This window comes from Salmo salar, chromosome ssa25, assembly GCF_905237065.1.
Source record: "Salmo salar chromosome ssa25, Ssal_v3.1, whole genome shotgun sequence".
Classification (NCBI taxonomy): domain Eukaryota; kingdom Metazoa; phylum Chordata; class Actinopteri; order Salmoniformes; family Salmonidae; genus Salmo; species Salmo salar.
Window position 1 is genome coordinate 45,699,603 of NC_059466.1, and position 12,442 is coordinate 45,712,044.

Consider the following 12,442-nt stretch of genomic DNA (forward strand, 5'->3'; position numbering starts at 1 on the left):
TGTTTGGAAAAGTTTATTAGTAACGTTTGGGATTCATTTTGTATGCATTTTGATGGAGGGAAACTGGGTGGATTATTGACTGAAGCGTGCCAGATAAACTGAGTTTTTATGGATATAAAGAAGGACATTATCGAACAAAAGGACCATTTGTGATGTATCTGGGACATTTTGGAGTGCCAACAGAAGATCATCAAAGGTAAGGCATTTATTATATCGCTATTTCTGACTTTCGTGGCGCACCTGCCTGGTTGAAACATGTTTTTCATGCTTTTGTATGCGGGGCGATGTCCTCAGATAATCACATGGTGTGCTTTCGCCGTAAAGCCTTTTTGAAATCTGACACAGCGGCTGGATTAACAAGAAGCTTTATTTTGATGTATTACACTTGTGATTTTATGAAAGTTAAATATTTATAATTCTGTAGTTTGAATTTCGCGCTCTGCAATTTCACCGGGATGTTGGCCAGGAGGGACGCTACCATAGTTGAGGTGTTGAGGTGAGGTGTTGAGGTGACTAAACTGCTTGGAGTAACCCTGGATTGTAAACTGTCATGGTCAAAACATATTGATACAACAGCAACTAAGATGGGGAGAAGTCTGTCCATAACAAAGCTCTGCTCTGCCTTCTTAACAACACTATCAACACGGCAGGTCCTACAGGCCCTAGTTTTGTCGCACCTAGACAACTGTTCAGTAGTGTGGTCAGGTGCCAGAAAAAGGGACTTCGGAAAATTGCAATTGGCTCAGAACAGGGAAGCTGGCACTTAAATGTACACAGAGAGCTAATATTAATATTATGCATGTCAATCTCTCCTGGCTGAAAGTGGAAGACAGATGGACTTCATCATTACTTGTTTTTGTAAGAGGTGTTGACAAGCTGAATGTACCGAGCTGTTTAAAATACTAGCACACAGCTCGGACACCCATGCATACCCCACAAGACATGCCACCAGAGGTCTCTTCACAGTCCCCAAGTCCAGAAGAGACTATGTGAGGCACACAGTGCTACATAGAGCCATGACTACATGGAACTCTATTCCACATCTGGTAACTGATGCAAACAGTAGAATCAGATTTAAATAGCAAGTAAAAATACACCTTATGGAACAGCGGGGACTGTGAAGAGACACAAACGGTACAGACCCACGCAGACAGTACGCACACATTGTTGTATGGGGATATTGAACATTTTGTGTTGTGGCTATGTGGTAGTGTAGAGATGTTATATGATGTAGTTTTATCTTTAGCTCATTCAGTACAAACATAGTTCACTGTTTAATCTGTTGTTTTATATGTAATGTGGGTGCTTTGGTGTGTTTGGACCCTAGGAAGAGTAGCTGCTGCCTTGGCAGGAACTAATGGGGATCCATAATAAACCCCAGGAAGAGTAGCTGCTGCCTTGGCAGGAACTAATGGGGATCCATAATAAACCCCAGGAAGAGTAGCTGCTGCCTTGGGAGGAACTAATGGGGATCCATAATAAACCCCAGGAAGAGTAGCTGCTGTCTTGGCAGCAGATAATGGGGATCCATAATAAACCCCAGGAAGAGTAGCTGCTGTCTTGGCAGCAGATAATGGGGATCCATAATAAACCCCAGGAAGAGTAGCTGCTGTCTTGGCAGCAGATAATGGGGATCCATAATAAACCCCAGGAAGAGTAGCTGCTGTCTTGGCAGCAGATAATGGGGATCCATAATAAACCCCAGGAAGAGTAGCTGCTGTCTTGGCAGCAGATAATGGGGATCCATAATAAACCCCAGGAAGAGTAGCTGCTGTCTTGGCAGCAGATAATGGGGATCCATAATAAACCCCAGGAAGAGTAGCTGCTGTCTTGGCAGCAGATAATGGGGATCCATAATAAACCCCAGGAAGAGTAGCTGCTGTCTTGGCAGCAGATAATGGGGATCCCTAGTTAATACAAATACAAAGTGTATAGATTGATGAGGATGTTTTTTTTTTTTTAATCCATTTTAGAATATGGCTGTAATGTAACAAAATGTGGAAAAAGTCAAGGGGTTTGAATACTTTCCGAATCCACTGTAGACCCATCTCTGATGATCCATGACGTCTTGACTGCTGCGTCACAAGCTAAATACAAAAACGCCATTTTCCATAAGCTATTTGGAGTGTCTCGTATCAGTCAGCTCATAATGAGAACTCTCTCTGATGACTTAGTGTTTCCACCATTCCATTGCCCTATACTCATGATATCATAAAATGCCAGTGTACCAAGGCCAATAATGAATAAAAGGCATTATTGATCATTATCATACACATAAAGGTCACATAAATAAACACATTACACCAGGGTTCACCGACTGGCGGTGATTGTATTTGGCCCCCCAAGTTCTCAGTCAAATTGTTTATTTCATTTTGAACAGCAGGAAATCAGCTCGTAGTGATTTTAATTCAAGGAATCTGCTCCCAATTATTCCCAGGCATAATAGAGAGGAACATGTGATCGTATAGAAATGTATGCAAGGTTTCAATTTGCATACGATCACAAATGATTTGTAAATATGTTTTCCGGCCCCCAAGAGATAAAATCCGGCCTGCAGCTGAATCTAGTAGATGACCCCTGCATTACACTAAATAGCTCTTAGTTATTTATTCATCCCTGTGATGAAATGCTAAGTCCCTGATGTCAGTTAAACTATTATTTCTCACTAAGAGATACGTCCTCTTCTCTGCCATCCATTGTTGTCCTCTTTCTTCCTCACATCAGTCTTTCACCCATATCTTCCCCATCCACTTCAAGAGCTTTGTGATTGGGTGCAGCCGACATTAAAGGCGAGTCGAGACTGACTGATCAACAAATCACCTTGCATCATAAACAACAACTTAATATTATTTATACATCGGCCTGTCAGTCGCGGTGTTGATGCTCTCGAACACTGCCTTTCTTTGTATTGTCAGTCAGTCTGGTTTATGTGCATTATGTTGTTCCGTCCACCAGAGGGAGCTCTCTCTCCATCTGTCCCCCCAGGCATGATGCTGACCTCATGGTACACCTCATCAGGCTGGGGGCTGCTCTGCAAGGCCAGGATGGAGGAGCACTGAGGAGCCAACAGGTACTGCATGGGGTGGGGAGGGGAGAGGTTGGTCACACTAAAGGCGTCAGCTTGCAAACCGAATTAGTGTGCTCGCATACTCCCTTAAAAGATCTTCACTTAAAAAATGAGAACAAAAACAGAATTCTAGAATTAATAGACAGAATGAATCTAATATAACTCAAGAAATCTAACATTCATTTTGATATTTTTTGCAGAAGAGATCAGAAGAGTCACGCAATTTTAATTCTAAGATCTTTGGGGCAGAATTTCTCAAGTGACAAAATGTGCATGAAAAGGATTTGTCTCTTGTTGAAAGACAAACACTTAATTTAAGAATCCCTACTGTTGACCAATCACAGACAAGGTGTGTAGACTTCGGCTACCAACTTCGGCTTGCCTCGAGAAAAAATGTTGTGTGCACAAAGAGCCCCCCCCCCAAAAAAACTGTTGACGAAGACTAAACCGAACGAAAAAGTCACAAAATGTTGTCATAATATATGCACAAACTGTTCTGAACTGTTTCAGATGGGAAGCACGAGGATGCCTTAAAGGCCTTTAATACTTTAAAGGTCTTTCAGACTAATCTCTTTAAAGGTCTTTCAGACTAAAGGTCTTTCAGACTAATCTCTTTAAAGGTCTTTCAGACTAATCTCTTTAAAGGTCTTTCAGACTAAAGGCCTTTCAGACTAATCTCTTTAAAGGTCTTTCAGACTAAAGGCCTTTCAGACTAAAGGTCTTTCAGACTAATCTCTTTAAAGGTCTTTCAGACTAAAGGTCTTTCAGACTAATCTCTTTAAAGGTCTTTCAGACTAATCTCTTTAAAGGCCTTTCAGACTAAAGGTCTTTCAGACTAATCTCTTTAAAGGTCTTTCAGACTAATCTCTTTAAAGGTCTTTCAGACTAAAGGTCTTTCAGACTAATCTCTTTAAAGGTCTTTCAGACTAATCTCTTTAAAGGTCTTTCAGACTAATCTCTTTAAAGGTCTTTCAGACTAATCTCTTTAAAGGTCTTTCAGACTAATCTCTTTAAAGGTCTTTCAGACTAATCTCTTTAAAGGTCTTTCAGACTAAAGGTCTTTCAGACTAATCTCTTTAAAGGTCTTTCAGACTAATCTCTTTAAAGGTCTTTCAGACTAAAGGTCTTTCAGACTAATCTCTTTAAAGGTCTTTCAGACTAAAGGTCTTTCAGACTAATCTCTTTAAAGGTCTTTCAGACTAATCTCTTTAAAGGCCTTTCAGACTAATCTCTTTAAAGGTCTTTCAGACTAATCTCCTTAAAGGTCTTTCAGACTAATCTCTTTAAAGGTCTTTCAGACTAATCTCCTTAAAGGTCTTTCAGACTAATCTCTTTAAAGGTCTTTCAGACTAATCTCTTTAAAGGTCTTTCAGACTAATCTCTTTAAAGGTCTTTCAGACTAATCTCCTTAAAGGTCTTTCAGACTAATCTCCTTAAAGGTCTTTCAGACTAATCTCTTTAAAGGTCTTTCAGACTAATCTCTTTAAAGGTCTTTCAGACTAATCTCTTTAAAGGTCTTTCAGACTAATCTCTTTAAAGGTCTTTCAGACTAAAGGCCTTTCAGACTCTTTCATTAAAAGGCCTTTAAAACTAATCTCAATTAACCCAAAACTAAAATCTTGCATAATTTGGTCATATTTTATTTATTTAACTAGGCAAGTCAGTTAAGAACAATTCTTATTTATAATGACGGCCTACCAAAAGGCAAAAGGCCTCCTGCGGGGACGGGGGCTGGGATTAAAAATACAAATAAATTAAATAAAAATATAGGACAAAACACACATCACGACAAGAGAGACAACACTACACTACATAAAGAGACACCTAAGACAACAACATAGCATGGCAGCAACACAACATGACAACAACATGGTAGCAACAACACAAAGGGCAAGAAGGTAGAGACAACAATACATCACGCAAAGCAGCCACAACTGTCAGTAAGAGTGTCCATGATTGATTCTTTGAATGAAGAGATTGAGATTAAACTGTCCAGTTTCAGTGTTTGTTGCAGCTCGTTCCAGTCGCTACCTGCAGCGAATTGAAAAGACGAGCGACCCAGGGATGTGTGTGCTTTGGGGACCTTTAACAGAATGTGACTGGCAGAACAGATGCTCATTTATGTTTAAGCATTCTGTCCACAAGAGATTAGACTAAAACCATTCATTATTACGTCAAGATAGAACAGGACTCACTGATACATGGAACTCAGCCAAAGACACGGCCTCATTGATAACAGGACACACTGATACATGGAACTCAGCCAAAGACACGGCCTCATTGATAACAGGACACACTGATACATGGAACTCAGCCAAAGACACGGCCTCATTGATAACAGGACACACTGATACATGGAACTCAGCCAAAGACACGGCCTCATTGATAACAGGACACACTGATACATGGAACTCAGCCAAAGACACGGCCTCATTGATAACAGGACACACTGATACATGGAACTCAGCCAAAGACACGGCCTCATTGATAACAGGACACACTGATACATGGAACTCAGCCAAAGACACGGCCTCATTGATAACAGGACACACTGATACATGGAACTCAGCCAAAGACACGGCCTCATTGATAACAGGACACACTGATACATGGAACTCAGCCAAAGACACGGCCTCATTGATAACAGGACACACTGATACATGGAACTCAGCCAAAGACACGGCCTCATTGACAGTCCTTTTTTTTTTCTTTTTCTAAACAGCAGCATGAACATGTCATTTATGGGTTAGAAAAAGAACAAATAATAGTTACTACACACAAAGAAACAGTGTATTATTCATTAAAACACACTGATCATGCGCCATACTGACCACTGTGAAATGTCCAGGCAGCTTGACCTTGGGTCTGAGGAAGCTGACCACCCTGTAGCAGTGCCAGAATGCTAGAACCACCAGCGGCACTGACACAGCCATCACCACAAACATCACCAGGGCCATCACCCAGGGCCTGTCCTTGGCTGCAGAGGGTTTGGGGTTGGAAAAGGGGACACCAGGGACGAAGAATTGAGTTGAGCAAGAGTAGACTTGTACTCGGAGAATCATTGAAGGCAGCAATCTAATACTCATAATTTGTGTTTTTAACAGATAAAAGGGAGGACAAGAAAGAGGGAGAGATGGCGCTCACCCTTAGGGGTGCTCTCACACGTAACGTTGCTGGGCTGGCTTTGTTTGAAGAACCTTTCGGTTACCACCCAGACCTGAAAACAGTACCTGGTCCATTGCTCCAGCTCCAAGACCACTTTATGCAGTTGGATGCCCGTCATCCGTTTGGCCTGCAGGGGGGTGATAGAGGAGTAGTGAGGAAGCATTGAGCGCCTCACAATGAGTATGTTTTACATGCATATTAACATTATGCATTAGTCATGTAAACACCTTACTCTGATTATCTTAAAATCGGCGTACAGTCAAAATAAAAGTAAGCATACGCCGATTAAAACATCTGGTTTTCTGAGCCATCTTTTGAATTATTAGGACATGTAGACCTTCAAATCGGCGTTCCAGCAGTGTAATTGATCTGCGCATGGGCGAGCACCAGCCGAGCCATCCTCCCTCTTTAGCGCGATGTAAGTGAGTTCAGGAACAACTGAATGTATGTGTCTCAGAAGTAGCTTTCACGTACAGTACAAATCTTGGTAACACTTCATTTTAAAGGATCTTTACTACACTGCAATCACACATGAATTTACACTGTAACAACTATTGTAGTTAACAGTAACAACTCCTAGTAGTAATTGCAGTATGTAATTACAGAGGTGTAACAATGAATGCTTGTTACCATGCTTGTTACAAATGGGCAGGTTTCCCACTAAATTCACCAACTTAGTGTTTTTGCTTCTTATCAGCTGCATACAAGCCACAACTGTCACAAAGGTTGTGACCCCTCGTCGGTGTGCTGGATGCCTGAGAGATTATAGCCTTTACCAAAAAAGATTGCAATAACAGTGCAATAACTGCAGTCGACTGTGGTATTTTGGACACAGTAATTGCAGAATAACTACAGTTACACTGCAAAAGTACTGCAGAAAAAAATATATTATTTTGGATGCAGTATTTGTAGCGTACTGCACTATAACTGCATTTATACTGCAGTGTACTGCGGTTATACTGCACTGTGAGGGAGCCTATGCTCAATAGGCTCTAATTACTTACCCTTGAATGTGCACTGTTCATCCTATACTGTGTCTTCACTCAGTGTTGTTGCTAGCACTTGACCCCAAAATAAAGTTAACTTGGTTGAGCTGGCAAAAACAGATCAGTAGGTCAATCTCACTGACTGGGATCTAATATGGGTGGCATCCCAGATGTGAAAAAACACACTGTTTCAAAGCATAGTACATTTAATGTTTTGACTAAGTACAATGTAATTACTAGGTTTTACACAGGCTGTAGCTAGTTAAAATGAAGTTTATCTTGAGTGGCCCTCATTTTAAAGCTTCCGGAAGTTTCACTTCACAACAAGGTACAGAAATTAAGTGAATTCTGGAATTAAACTTCCAGAAGCTTTAAAATGAGGGCCAGATTGTCAGAATGGATCTTGTACTGTATGAGTACACATTTAGTTACAAGTAAGTACACCTCAAGATACACTTCACTTCAACTAGCTAACTAGCTACATCCTGTGTAACTCCTAGTAATTACATTGTACTTAGGCAAACATTTAAATGTATTATGCTTTGAAACAGGGTATTTATCCTCATCTGGAATGACCAAGTTAACCCAGATTGGTACACTTTATTTTGGTGGCAAGCGCTAGCAATAACATTGAGTAGAGATATATTTCCAACAGTGCACTTTCATGGCTAAGTAATCAGAGCCTATTGAATAAAATCTATTGGACACCCAGCGCACCGACGAGGGGTCACAACCTTTGCGACAGTTGTAACTGTATGCAGCTGAGAAGAAACTAAACACTAAGTTGGTGAATGTATTGGGCAACCGGCCCATTTATAACAAGCATGGAAAACAAGCATTGATTCTTACACCTTTTTGTAATTACAGACCACAATTACTGCCATGTATGTCGTTACAGTTAACTACAATACTCGTTATAGTGTAATTACACATGCCGCTAATACACTTATAGTGTAATTACATAAGGGTCACTAATAAGGACCCCTTAAAATGAAGTGTTAGCCAAACTTTATACGTCCAAACTCAAATATACTTCCCAAAAACTAACATGATTGCTGTGGCATAATATTATTTTGATTGACGATTTTCTGCATTTATCAGAGTGCCATCCGGTAGTCTGATTTCAGATGTATCCATGTTAAGAGGATTATTAGGGAAATTGTTCTTCTTGCAAAGCATGTAAACGTTTTAATCAAACGATTATATGAATCTATCCACAATAATCCCATTATTGTGTGCATGTAACCGTACTCAATGTGTCACCAGATGATCACCCCCACGGTTATAAAGTTTACCATTGGCAGATGGAAAGTAGTTTCTGTGCCCAGACCCTAAACCTGCATCTCATACTCCTTATTGGCTACTGTCACTATGACATCAGATGTGAAAGATCAGGCAAACTGCTTTACTTTGTCTTTCCATTCCTCAAATCCCCTGGCTGTAGGCAGTGGAAATTACACTCCAGATGTATAATCCCAGATGGAAAGTAAAATGGCCACCATACCCTCTTCTCCTGGCCCTCCTTCCAGTAGGTGATGTTAAAGGTTGCATGATTGTAGATCTCTTTAAACTCAGAGATCCTGAGCACTGGGTCTTCGATGCTCACTTCAATGTTTGCACCACTGGAGACTAGAGTGACACTGGGAGGGCCTAAAGTGGCTGTGGAGAGAAACAGAGAGACATGGGAAAGAAAGTGACCTAAAGGAAGTGGCAACCTCTCAGGGGTAAAGAAATGACATGGCGCCTGCTAGTGGATCACCATAGTCCATTAATGAGCAAAAGCTGTCACGCTCCAGTCTGCAATCATACACTCTGCTTCGCCCTAACCTCTGGTTTAACAGTACCTGTTATTACACTTTCATACCCATCTCTAGTGCACTGCAAGAACTACTATGAAATGCTCATGTATTTCTCATGTGCTATGTATAGGTTATGAATGTGTTATGAAGTCCCTATGTAGATTGACGTTACAGATGGGTAACTAGGAACTCACTGTGTTCATCCATGATAAACTCCTTAGTCTCCACCCAGTGAGATGTCTCTCCCTCTCGTTCTGCCCTCACTTGGAAAGTGTACACTCCAAATTTGTTTAGATGACTGGTGAAGTCACAGCACAGGGCTGTTGTATTCCAACATACATACTGGTAGCTGCTCCTGACGCTTTTCCTGTGTTCAAAACAAGACATCACTCTATTGTTATTGCGGTAGACTAATGTTGCCAGTGTTTGTAAGGTGTTTGTCCAGTGTTTGTTTGTCCAGTGTTTGTCCAGTGTTTGTTTGTCCAGTGTTTGTTTGTCCAGTGTTTGTCCACTGTTTGTTTGTCCAGTGTTTGTCCAGTGTTTGTTTGTCCAGTGTTTGTCCACTGTTTGTTTGTCCAGTGTTTGTCCAGTGTTTGTCCAGTGTTTGTCCAGTGTTTGTATGCTGTTTGTTTGTCCAGTGTTTGTATGCTGTTTGTTTGTCCAGTGTTTGTCCAGTGTTTGTACGTTGTTTGTTTGTCCAGTGTTTGTCCAGTGTTTGTCCAGTGTTTGTTTGTCCAGTGTTTGTACGCTGTTTGTTTGTCCAGTGTTTGTCCAGTGTTTGTCCAGTGTTTGTACGCTGTTTGTTTGTCCAGTGTTTGTCCAGTGTTTGTCCAGTGTTTGTACGCTGTTTGTTTGTCCAGTGTTTGTCCAGTGTTTGTCCAGTGTTTGTTTGTCCAGTGTTTGTACGCTGTTTGTTTGTCCAGTGTTTGTCCAGTGTTTGTCCAGTGTTTGTCCAGTGTTTGTACGCTGTTTGTTTGTCCAGTGTTTGTCCACTGTTTGTCCACTGTTTGTTTGTCCAGTGTTTGTCCAGTGTTTGTACGCTGTTTGTTTGTCCAGTGTTTGTCCAGTGTTTGTCCAGTGTTTGTCCAGTGTTTGTACGCTGTTTGTTTGTCCAGTGTTTGTACGCTGTTTGTTTGTCCAGTGTTTGTCCAGTGTTTGTACGCTGTTTGTTTGTCTGAAACCCATTCTGACAAGTATTGTGTAAAAATAAAAAATAAATAAAAGTGAAATAGTTGCACCTATTCCTTATAAATATAGTAAGTGTATGTTGATGTGTGTGTGTGTGTGTGTGTATGTTGATGTGTGTGTGTGTGTGTGTGTGTGTGTATGTTGATGTGTGTGTGTGTGTGTGTGTGTGTGTGTGTGTATGTGTGTGTGTGTGTGTGTGTGTGTGTGTGTGTGTGTGTGTGTGTGTATGTGTGTGTGTGTGTATGTGTGTGTGTGTGTGTGTATGTGTGTGTGTGTGTGTATGTTGATGTGTGTGTGTGTGAGAGAGAGGGTGTATGACACAGATTCTTCTGGGGAAGACTACTTGTGGGTGTGTGTCATTTCTCCTCTTTCCCAGCACCCATAGCAGGAAGTGTGCCGTATTTAAATGTTCACCCTCACTTGGTTGTGTTGTTTGGCAGTGTTCATATTACCACTTGTATTCTGATCTGTAGGTGAGCTTTTCCGTGTGGTTCTGAGGGGGATCCCACTCCAACACTAGTCCCATGTTGACGGAGTTAATCCTAATGTTACTGGGACTTGGAAGTTCAGCTAACACTGCTGTAAAAGCACAGTTATACACAGTTGAACATACTGACAAATACACATCATTCAGGGGGATTACAGGCTTTAGATAAACAAGGGTATTGAGTCAGATGGGGAAAATGGTATTGTATATGTCTTGGATGTTAAGTCCATTCCACTGTGCTTCCTCGAGATGAACACTCTTGACCACATATAGTATGTGGGTAAAACCTTAAGCCTATGTGTATGTATATATTTAGCGTACATCATCAGTATGTCAATGTAACAGAGTCCAAAATGTGAAGTGTTTCCATTGGTTGCCACTATTGACAGTAAAAGAGATTAAGAAATGTATAAGTGCTAAATAAATGTAACCTATAAAAGACTGAAATTATCACGAAATATCAACAACAAAAAACTATCGTAAACCAGTCGTATTATTGAATGGCTTAAAACATTCATCTACAATCAAAGCCAATCGATTTACAGCACGTTAGTAGACTATGCGATGGTAAGGTCGAAAGAGAAATACTGACCTGTCATTCCATGTAAAGTTAAGCATAATAGTTTGACAAACAAGATAGTAAACACCGTAGATTGCATGTTGCCCAAGAGATGTTCTGAAAGGTTCCGTTGGCTAGATTTGCTTCTGGCCGCTCTTGAGAGTTTATTGTGTACTTTCTGAATGTACTTTCTGAATGGGCGGAGAATTGCGGGGAAGCGAAACCAAGCTGAGTGATATAAATTCAGAAAAAGTCTAGGCAGGTTTCCAATGAAACAAGTTTATTCGATAATGTCGGAAAAAAACCTTTAGGCTCGTTTAGATTAACGGAAACGGCAGATATATGATTCATTAAAAAAAATATCGACAAAAATGTGTATCCGTTCGACAGGGGTGGATCTTTATTTTGTCTTACTTTATTGCAACAAATTATGATGGAATTAACAGTGTTTTTCGAATAAATGATTGCCTAATACCTTTGAAAGAAAGCAGGGCACGTGATGTTTCGCCTTAACTATATAGTTTCACTCCACATTTCATTCGAAATGCCTACTGCTTGTCAAGTAATTTTTCGAATCTAAAAATTATATTTATTTGTCAAGTATTGTTCCGACTTGCAAGATTGCCTGAACTGCCGCTTCACCTTGCTTTTTGTAGCGTTACATTCGTTACTTTGATTTCCGAGTCAAAACGGAAAACGGCTCATTTATTGTTCCCGAATTTGAAAAACGGGAAATAGATTTGTTTCTCATTTATGGTGTCAAAATTAGACAGGGAATAATGGAAAACAAATAACAATATTTATTACATTTTTATTTTCGTTTTGTTCCTACCAAGAAGTACACGTCCCCTCATAGAATATTCATGGTGCTTTAGGAGAGTGTGTTTACAGCCTAGGTTGTCAGTACAAAGAAAGCATTCGACTGTGAGTGTGACAGGAAAATCTAAATACTCATGTTAGTTATGTTGTAGAACTTATTATGAAGTTAGCATGTCAATGTAATAAAGTCAACAACAAGTGAACAAAGTTGGCTTGCATTAGCGGCTAGCTAGCTACTGACTAGTTAGCAGGCTGGCTAGCTAGCCCTACCTGGTTACTGGCTATAGCTAGAAGTATCTATGGAAGTAAATTAGTCCCTAAACCTGCTACAAGCTGAAGATGCCCAGCCAGAGCTACCTGCTTCAGAAACGT

The 12,442-nt window shown here is 40.6% G+C and overlaps 1 protein-coding gene across 3 annotated transcripts; it reads right to left on the minus strand.

Annotated features, from left to right (window-relative positions):
* Positions 1 to 2,346: 2,346 nt before the first annotated feature.
* LOC106586857 (interleukin-10 receptor subunit beta) lies at positions 2,347 to 11,693 on the minus strand. 3 transcript variants are annotated; one of them, XM_014174580.2, is made up of 7 exons: positions 11,285 to 11,687; positions 10,658 to 10,784; positions 9,212 to 9,384; positions 8,723 to 8,877; positions 6,212 to 6,359; positions 5,899 to 6,044; positions 2,347 to 3,073 (listed from the first exon to the last, which is right to left on the minus strand). In XM_014174580.2, the coding sequence occupies exons 1-7, from the start codon at positions 11,349 to 11,351 to the stop codon at positions 2,912 to 2,914; spliced, it is 978 nt and encodes a 325-aa protein (XP_014030055.1). In that variant the 5' UTR covers positions 11,352 to 11,687; the 3' UTR covers positions 2,347 to 2,911. The 3 variants fall into 3 exon arrangements, with proteins under 3 accessions (XP_014030055.1, XP_014030056.1, XP_045563539.1); XM_014174581.2 differs by having other exon boundaries at positions 2,854 to 3,163; positions 11,285 to 11,693; XM_045707583.1 differs by having other exon boundaries at positions 2,854 to 3,168; positions 11,285 to 11,693.
* Positions 11,694 to 12,442: the final 749 nt, after the last annotated feature.